A 10,443-nucleotide genomic window follows, 5' to 3' on the forward strand; every position below is an offset into this window, starting at 1 on the left:
TCTCTATCCTTTTCCATCCGAAAGCATAAAACGTCTCTCACTTTCTCTTTCTAGGAAACCCGTATCCATCTGTATAAATTCCTCATTTCCATTCTCTCTCTCTGGAAAACTCTCCGAGGAAAGCAATTGAGAAACGGTTCCCCCGTGCTGACGTGGACGGCTTATCGGGATCGCTGTGAGTACTTTCACTTTGTTTTTTGGTTTCTTGTGTGATTCAATTGATTTGGGATGACGAACAAGAGTTGGAGTGATGGAGGATAGGTTCGTACGCTGCTCCGTTTTTACGTTGTTTAAGGCATTTATGACTGAGAATTGAGTGAATTGGTGGAGTTTTTGAGGTTTTTTTAGTTTTTGTTAATTTTTCTGTCTCTTTTCGCTGGATTTTGAGCTTCGTGTGAAAGATTAAAAGTTGTTTCATGAAAAATTGTATTTTCTACATGCTCACTTTATCATGAAGTATTGTTACTTTTGTAGCTTTTATTATTAAAGTCGTGTTTCTTGTAAATCTTGTGGTTCTACATAATATTTTATCGACTCTTAGTTGTTCTAATTTTTGGTGAGATTTGAAATTGCCTTGCTGCAATCACGTGCTATGATTCTTCACGCTGATTGTGCCGGAGGCTGTGTCGATTGTTGTGCTTTTACTCATCGACGGCACGCGTTGCAGTAGTTGTGTTTTTTGTTGGAAGGAACATTTTGTGGAGAGCTTTCATCGCGTAGCTTATGTAGTTCCATGTTCTTTATTGTTCAAAAACTGCTTTCTACGAGTTATTTATTTGCAACCTGGTGGCTTTTGGCCTTACCTGGGCATTTACATATGAGAATGAAGATGATATGGTCTAAATTTATGAAAGTGGTTGCTGTGGTATGTAAGTTGCACTTCGTGGCTGTTACTTCCACGTTGAGGACGTACCTTTTTCGTGTGATTTGTATCAGCGAAAACTTTCACGAGACAGATCTACTTTCTGAGACCTCTGATATCATCATTTAGTTGCTACAATGTTTGTTTGTTCAGCTTTGAGAACTGGTTGATATTACGGTTTAATTTTATTTATTCTGTGGCGGTTTCCATTTTTTATTATCTGTTTGATTGCATGCATATTCTCCTCACATGGTAATTAGTTTGGATAAATGTATCTATGTGAAATGAAGGTGCTACCCTTGAATGAAATCGTGTACTTGAATTTTCTATTGATGCAGGCTTTTGGATGTTTCTCTTGAGATCACTTCATCTAGGTCTTGGAAAGCAGTTTCTTGGAAATCAGGGCCTGAAAAGTACAAAGTTAAATTGACATAACTATTGCTATGATGGTTTCAAGGTCATGTGGGAATTTCTTCGACTTGGCTTCTGAAGAATTACTGAATGTTCCTCAAACTCCTAGAGGTCTTCCAAGGGTGATGACTCTTCCTGGTATTATATCTGATGGTAATGGGAACAGTGACGCTGAGTCAGACAGCACATCATCTGTTCGCCGCGAGAGGAAAATTATAGTTGCAAACATGTTGCCTTTGCATGCTCAGAAGGACAATGGGACTGGTAAATGGAGTTTTAGTTTGGATGCGGATTCGCTTTTGCTACAATCGAAAGATGGATTTACGCAAGATGCTGAGGTTATATATGTGGGATCTCTCAAAGTTGAAATAGAAGCCAAAGAGCAGGAGGAAATTGCACAAAGACTTCTAGATGATTTCAACTGTGTGCCCGCTTTTCTTCCGCAAGATATCCAGAAAAAATTCTACCATGGTTTCTGTAAGCAACAACTCTGGCCTCTTTTCCACTACATGCTACCTATGTGCCCAGATCATGGAGATCGCTTTGACAGACAGCTGTGGCAGGCTTACGTGTCTGCAAATAAGAGCTTTGCCGACAAGATCATGGAAGTAGTCAACCCCGAGGATGATTTCATCTGGATTCATGATTATCATCTCATGGTGCTACCTACATTTCTAAGGAAGCGTTACAATAGAATCAAGCTTGGGTTTTTTCTTCACAGTCCATTTCCTTCATCGGAGATATATAGAACATTGCCTGTTAGAGATGAAATTCTGAAAGGATTATTAAATTCTGATTTAATTGGTTTCCATACATTTGACTATGCACGTCACTTCCTGTCATGTTGTGGTAGAATGCTAGGCCTGGACTATGAATCTAAGAGAGGCCACATTGGACTTGATTATTTTGGCCGCACAGTGTATATAAAAATTCTCCCAGTAGGTATTCACATGGGTAGGCTGAGATCTGTGCTGAACTTGCCTTCTACATGCAACAAAATCAAAGAAATCAGAGAGCAGTTCAAGGACAAGAAGTTGATTCTTGGTGTAGACGATATGGATATATTCAAAGGCATCAGTCTTAAGTTGCTTGCTTTTGAACAACTCCTGCAGCAGCATCTGGAGTTTCAAGGAAAACTAGTTTTGATTCAAATAGTGAATCCTGCTAGGAGTTCTGGGAAAGATGTTCAAGAAGCCAAAAAGGAAACGTACTCGGCTGTAAAAAGAATAAATGAGGTTTTTGGCTACCCTGGTTATGTGCCTGTGATTTTGATCGATCGTCACGCTTCTCGCAGTGAGAAGAGTGCTTATTATGCTATGGCAGAATGCTGCATAGTTAACGCTGTTAGGGATGGCATGAACTTGGTCCCTTATAAGTATGTAGTGTGCAGGCAGGGTTCTTCTAGTATGGATGAAGCAATGGATACACAAACAGATTCTCCTAGGACAAGCATGCTTGTTGTGTCAGAATTTGTTGGATGTTCACCTTCTCTGAGTGGAGCAATTAGGGTGAATCCATGGGATATTGATGCCGTAGCCGAGGCTATGAATATGGCAATTACCATTCCTGATGCAGAAAAGCGACTGCGGCATGAGAAACACTTCCGTTATGTTAGTTCTCATGATATAGCTTATTGGGCTCGTAGTTTCATGCAGGACTTGGAGAGAGCATGCAAGGATCATTATGATAAGCGTTGCTGGGGTATTGGACTAGGCCTCGGTTTCAGAGTTATATCACTTTCTCCTAGTTTTAGGAAGTTATCTGTGGATCACATAGTTTCGGCATATAAAAGGACTACTAGAAGGGCGATATTCCTGGACTATGATGGCACCGTCGTTCCTCAATCCTCCATGGTCAGATCTCCCACTCCCGATGTGGTGACTGTGCTTGATGCTCTGTGTAATGATCCAAATAACACAGTGTTTATCGTTAGCGGGAGAGGCAGGGTGTCGCTCAGCGATTGGCTTGCCCCATGTCAGAAATTGGGACTCGCTGCTGAACATGGATACTTTATAAGGTATGTGAGAATATTTTAAGATCAAATTTTCACTTCTCTTTCGTGGAATTCATTTCTGATCTTTTTGTTGCCTGCCTTTTTTTGACTAACTGATGTCTGATGGTCAATTTATTCTTTATTCAGGTCAAGCATAACCTCTGATTGGGAAGCTTTAGCTTTTGATCTTGATTGGAAAAAGATTGTGGAGCCAATTATGAAACTCTACACAGAAGCAACTGATGGATCTTATATGGAAATTAAAGAGAGTGCATTGGTGTGGCACCATCAGGATGCTGATCCTGACTTTGGATCCTGCCAAGCCAAGGAACTTTTGGTACACTTGGAAAATGTTCTTGCAAACGAACCTGTTGTTGTTCGGAGGGGACAACATATTGTTGAAGTAAAACCACAAGTATGATACCCTTGTCCCTCGCTTCTCACACACAAAAATGTCCACTTGTGCTCACTCATGATTCCACTAATTATTCTTGATTTGCAGGGAGTGACCAAAGGTTTGGTTTCGGAGAAGGTGATTGCTATGATGGTTAATGATGGCAAAGCTCCAAATTTCGTGATGTGCATTGGTGACGATAGATCGGATGAAGATATGTTTGAGAGCATACTCAGCACGGTTTCTAATCCAACCCTTCCCGTAGCTCCAGAAATATTTGCTTGCACTGTTGGGCAGAAGCCAAGCAAGGCTAAATATTATCTTGATGACACTACGGATGTTGTGAAACTGCTTCGGGGGCTTGCCAGTTCTTCTAATCCAAAGCCTAGACAGCACAGTGCACACTTCCAGGTCGAGTTTGACAATGGCTTCTTATAAAGTTGGTTGTTCAAATTGACTACTGCTTATGTGAATTTCTTTTGCCGGTAGCAAAAAAAAGTGAGAGATAATCTTAACTTGAAATAGGGGGGATGTGGATGATGGGTTGAGTTGGCGTTTAGGGTGATCTTACTTTGATGCAATCATATCTTGTATTCCAAATGATGTTTTGCATCAAGTATCATGTACATAGATGAGTGACATGAAAATTTAGAACAATTTAAAAATGTAATACATACGTGCCATTCATTTAAATACATGAAATATGAAACGAAGTAATTTTATGGATTAGAAGATTTAGAATGGCCTGGATCTTCTTGTGTCGGCGAGTAGGATGTGAAGAAAGAGCCTTTTGTAAGAAATTCAGCTGGGCAAATGTTGGAGATGGTGACAAAGGCTTCATTGTTTTTGTATAGTTGAACTGATGATTCCAAATGTAATTTTTGTTTGATTCATGATCTTGGCTGATCGATCTCGTTTGTTCACTTAATACTGTTGACAAATGAAGTTTGTGAACTTTTAAGTTTTCCCCATCACATACACGTACCTTCCTTCAATTTTTGACGTACTCACACAAACATATACTGATATATTGAGAGATTTATGTCGCTACATAAAATGTTTACGGTTTAAAATGTTCCACTGAAAGTCACTTGATCTGGAGCTGATACGGCGTTCTTGGTTTCTGCACTGGTAAATATCTGGAATGGTCACGCTCTTTATGCTCTGATAGATATGTACGTGTATTGATGTATATTTGTTATGGGTACTCATGCTATTGAGATGTAATACGGATCAAATCCATAGATTAAATTGTTTCTGGATTCTCGTGATCTTATAATAAAAAATGGTTTCTCACCACAGAAAAAGGATTTACTGTTTGACAAACTTTTGACTTTCCTGAATTTGATTCACGGTGGGAAAATAAGGTAATCGAGGCTAATTGCAATATAAAGTGTGTTCAAAATGAAAATGTGATATAAAGTTTTTTTTTATAGTTTTTTATATCTTATCTATAAACTAACTACCCACAAAATTTTGATTCAAACTTAAGACCTCATGTGTTGTCAAAAACTTGTGTGAGACGATTTTATGTGTCGTATTTTGTGAGGCGGATATTTTATTTAGGTTATCCATGAAAAAATATTATTTTTTATGCTAAGAATATTAATTTTTATTATAAATATCAGTAGGGTTGATCGTTTCATATATAAAGATTCGTAAAATCGTCTCACAAGATACGTACTCTATGAGTTTTGGACCCACCCTGCCCTTAGGTCTAGGGGTGTTCAAAGTTCGGATAAAACCGAAAAAATCGAAAATCCAAACCAAAAAAACCGAACCGAAATCCAAATTTTGTAATTCGCATATAAATGTTAAAATCGAAGTTTATTTAGTTCGGTTTCGGATTATATATGTCAAAACCGAAAAAATCGAAAAAACCAAAATTTCATGAAATTAGTAATTTTTTATATATTTTTTATATTATATATTTTGATATGATATTTAGTGAATGAAATACCATTTTGAACAATTTTTAGTTGATTGTTGTTTGTTTAATTAATTTAGACCTTATATTTAAATATTTTACTAAGGAAAAGTTAACATATTATATTTTACAATATATTTATATTATTAATTTAAATAATTATACAAAAACCGAATTAACCGACCAAAATAATCGAACCATTTTTGTAGAAAATCGAATCGAACCGAAGAAAAATAGTTCAGGATATCAGATTACATATTTCCAAAACTTGAAAATCGAAAAAACCGAAATAAAAACCAGAAAAGTGAACCGAATCGACCGATGAACACCCCTGCTTAAGTCAGTAGATGTTGCCGATATAAAGTTAATTGATCGAACAGTCGAGATAAAGTTTTCTTTTCTAATGAAAATAAATATGAAGTTTTTTCCTTTGAAGGTAAAGTGTGAAGGGGGCCGGATGTAGCTTGTACTCTGGTTAATCATAGAATGGTGCTGACTTGGCGAGAAGCCGCGAGCAAAAAATGTACTGATTCTTTAACCTAAAAATTATTTGGGCTCACTTTTATTTGGGTAAGAAACATGTGAAGCATTTCCATGAAGAGAGATATAAAGCCTAAATCAGCGATAATGTTGAGGTTAACTCTCTCGAAAATATGAAATTAAAGAACACATACTATATGAATATCCGTTCGAATTTATAGTTTATTTTAAATTAAATCGAAAATTAAATCGAGACTAAGATCGATTGCGTGTCGGGTGAAAATCATCCTTTATTTTTCCTTAAAAAATCTTGTGTTTTTCAACTTTTTAAAGGTCCAAAGAGGAGAAGTTATGGATTTTAGAGAAGATTGTATAGTTTTGTTTATGGTTTCATTACATGTCATGTTATAGAAAAATCTCGTTTTTATTTCCACTAGTTTTTATTGTAATTAAGTGCTCTTTCGGAAAAATTAAAAGTATAAAAACTTTTATTAAGTATAAAAAAATTATAAAAAAATGGGCCACTATGTTTCTCGTTTTTAGACAATAAAATTAAGTTTTTAGTTTGATTTATAAAAAAGTGTAATCAATTTCTTTTTTTAAAAATCAAATAAAAAACTACGATTATAATTAAGTACTCTTTCGGAAAAAACTTCTTGATCAAATATTACATTCATTTTTTTAAAAAAATTTGTCTTGTTAATAAAGTTTCCAATCAAACACCATTAATCAGGCACCTTTGTATCCATTTGGAACATGTCCCTTTATTTTTCTGTCGTGGATTTCTCTTTTTAATTTGATTGTGACATTCGAGTCTATTATTATTATTATTATTATTATTATTATTGCTACTTCTTTAATAATAATCATAATAATAAATTTTATTTTTTATTTTGAAAAAAAAATTGGGTTTAAGAATTCTTGGAAGCTACCACTCTTCTATATATTTTCCCTTTCCCCAAGAATTACTCTTGAAACTTCGTCACTCTTTTATTCGATTGGTATACTGTCAAATTAATGTATTTTAAATAACCAAAACTTAATATTTTCAGACAAAATTAATATAAAATTGAATTTTTTTCATCAAATGAAAGCAAATTGTAAAGAGTTGTGAATCGATGAGTTTTAGGACACCTTATCTTTTGAGATAAAGAGAGGCTTGAGTATTTTGCATTTAGTAAAGGAGAAAATGAATTTTAAGAAAAAGATTTCAAATGAATGTAAGTAATTTTTGGAACATCTATCTTTATTCTACCTTTAATCGTGGATCTAGAGAATATCAATCCCAAACTTTGTTCATGCTTTTGGGATAATACTGTTTATGGAATCAAAGTGAAGAAAATTTTACCGCCTACGAACGTTGACAGATTTTCGAATATATATATATATATATATATATATATATATATATATATATATAATCATAATGTGGACTCATGTGAATACTGACGAGATGACATTTTAAGATGTTAATATAAGTATTCACAATAGATGTATAACATATCAAATCTATATATAATATTTTGATATGTTGTACGTATGATGATGAACTCATGGACGCCCAGATATGTTCGTGCGAAGATCACCCTCAAAGATGCTCACCAACATACATCCGACACACACACATACACACACACACATATATAAAAGCTTTTTTTTTTTTTTTTTGAAATGATATATATATAAGCTTTAACATCTTATTAATTTGTAAGAAATATAAAAAGGTCTCTTGCTCTTGAATTACTATTTAACATGGTCCATAGTTTGACAGCCAAAAGGTGAAAAAGGGTAAATGGCTCCACTAGATTGGCCCATTGTATTCTTTCTTTCCTATCCTTTTTGTCCTCCAAAAAAATAGAAAAGGTTTGCAGATATTGATCTTACATGCATACACTGTTGAACACTTTTGTTTTTTTTTCCTTTATTTTTTTATGAAAGGAATTTTGGCCACTATTATTCGGGTGAATATTGAGTAAATATCATATATGTGTAGTAACATGCAAACCACACACGTTAAAAGTAAATCTGCAAAAGTTCGTAAATATATTAAAACACAGAGAGATTATAAGATTCAAACATAGAACATTCGCGTAAAGCTTCACACGCTCAACCAAATTAATCACTCATTAGTGACATACTTTTGATTTTTTCTATAATAGAAGGTATTTTATATTCTTATGTTTAATTATATATTTATGTAAAATAAAATCATATTATTATCATTTAGAGGACATCAAAATTGAATTTAAGATGACATAAATGTATATTCAACTGATTAAGTTAACTCAAATTGATTACATTTAATGGATTTAGATTGTGATGGGTGGCTATCAAATTTATTTTAAAGAACCACCATCTCACAAATAAACAATAATCACATTATTTGTGCCCCAATTAATGTTAAACTCTTTTATTTTATGTAAAATGAATAAATAATAGTCCCTTATTATCATTTTTTTTTTTCCGATTCGTTTTTTTTTCCTGTCAACACGCGATAATAAAATATGGATTCTCATATTTGTCAAGAAAAGGGAATTGTCATGAATTTGATTATGGTGTATATATATGTATGATTAGAACAGCTCTTGTATACCGTTATTATCACAACAATTACATATTGGAAATTCTCCCTCTCTCGTTCTTTTTGTAACATAAAAAAACAAAAGAAACAGCATTTGATGTCTCCGACCCCTCGTTTTGGATTCCTCAGACCATCCGTGTATGATTCTAGTGTCTAAACCACTTGAGGGATACCACTATGAACAATGGAGTCGTGCTGTGTGTCGGCAAAGGTAGGGAAAGTCACATCAATTACGAGGAAAAGTCAAATATTTTGCAGCGGAAAAAACGAATTGGAATTTGATTCAGACAATGTAAATGTGCGGAAGATTCTTGCGTTCAATATCCCTTCATCGATTTCTCTCTCATCTTATAGCATTTGAGTGACTAATATTTGTGAAATGTTTGTTCTTTTTGAAATACAGTGAGTTGTTGTACACCATAAAATATTATAGTGGAATTATTTTCATATTGCATGTGGTATTTACCCTAATAATTTTTAGGGGTTTTCAATGTAAATCTCGATGTCCAGTTTTACACTTTATTTCCATATTTTTATCTGAAGTTGTCGCACGTGGGACCAACAAGTGGTATCAGAGCCTTGGTTTAAAATATTTTAAAATTCTGAGTATGCTCTGTGATTGCAGCCTAGATTGATCTTCCACATCAGAAATGTTTTTAAAAGACTTTTTATTAAGACGAGATTATTTTCTCCAGTCTACTAAATTGTTGTAGACATAATGACGAGCAGATACGAGATAACAATGTTCAATGAAAGAAATTTTATGCTGTGAAAAATAAAGATACAAGCAGTTGAAGAAAGAAGAATTGATTGGCTACTATTAGAGATAGACCAGTGGAAACGATGGACGATGAAAAATCGAACGAGATGAATGATATTGTTGTTGTCAATTTACACTTGGTCATAGCAGACGAAGTATTGTCAAGTATATCTGAGATAAAAACATCAAAATTTATTTGGGATACTCTGTAAAAGATTTACGGGGTCAAGTCACTACACAACAAAATTTTTCTAAAGAGAAGGCTTTATACTCTTCGGATGGCGGAATCCTTATTGATGACCGACCAAATCAACATACTAAATACTTTATTTGTCCAATTCACTTTTATGAGACATAAAATAGAGGAAAATGAACGTGTTGAGATTCTACTTCAAAGTCGATAAGATTCATATGATCAACTTATCATCAACTTAACCATCAATATTCTTATGGGCTCTCTAAAATTCGACGATGTCTTAACTGCGGTTATCGGAGAAGAAAGTCTGCGCAAGAATAAGGAAGATATGTTGGCAAATTTGAAGCAGACAGAGGTTTTACCGATGATAAAAGAAGATTTATAGACTGTGACTCCAGTGGAAGCCAAAAACGAGGTAGATCAAAGTCGAGAAGTAAGAGAAAAATATTTATTGCTTTAAAAGTGGCTGTAAAGGGCACTTCAAGAAAGAATGTATGAGTATCGAGAAGAGTTCTCAAGGAAATGTGGCCAGTACTTCAGGCGGTGGTGAAATATTATTCGGCGAAGCGGCAAATGTGAAGAAAGCATGCACAAATTTTGTGACACATGGATTATGGATTCAAGAGTGACTTGGCACATGACGTCTCAGAGAGAATGATTTGATCATTATGAACCAGTCTCAGGAGGATCTGTATTAATGAGAAATGATTATGCCTTAGAAATCGCATGGGTCGGTACTATAAAAAAGTTGGTACTATCAAAATAAAAATGTTTGGTGGTACCATTCGCACCATACAGGAGTTACAACATGTAAAGGGATTGACGATTTTTTTCCTTGG

At 34.5% G+C, this 10,443-nt stretch overlaps 1 protein-coding gene across 2 annotated transcripts; it reads left to right on the plus strand.

The window, feature by feature from the left end:
• LOC142525427 (putative alpha,alpha-trehalose-phosphate synthase [UDP-forming] 9) lies at positions 1-4,631 on the plus strand. Of its 2 annotated transcripts, none has more exons than XM_075629718.1 (4): positions 1-175; positions 1,201-3,290; positions 3,414-3,681; positions 3,769-4,631. In XM_075629718.1, exons 2-4 carry the CDS (start codon positions 1,306-1,308, stop codon positions 4,096-4,098), a joined length of 2,583 nt encoding a protein of 860 aa, XP_075485833.1. In that variant the 5' UTR covers positions 1-175; positions 1,201-1,305; the 3' UTR covers positions 4,099-4,631. The 2 variants fall into 2 exon arrangements, with proteins under 2 accessions (XP_075485833.1, XP_075485834.1); XM_075629719.1 differs by having other exon boundaries at positions 10-261.
• The last annotated feature ends 5,812 nt before the right edge of the window (positions 4,632-10,443 follow it).

Source organism: Primulina tabacum, chromosome 14 (assembly GCF_025594145.1).
Source record: "Primulina tabacum isolate GXHZ01 chromosome 14, ASM2559414v2, whole genome shotgun sequence".
Lineage (NCBI taxonomy): Eukaryota > Viridiplantae > Streptophyta > Magnoliopsida > Lamiales > Gesneriaceae > Primulina > Primulina tabacum.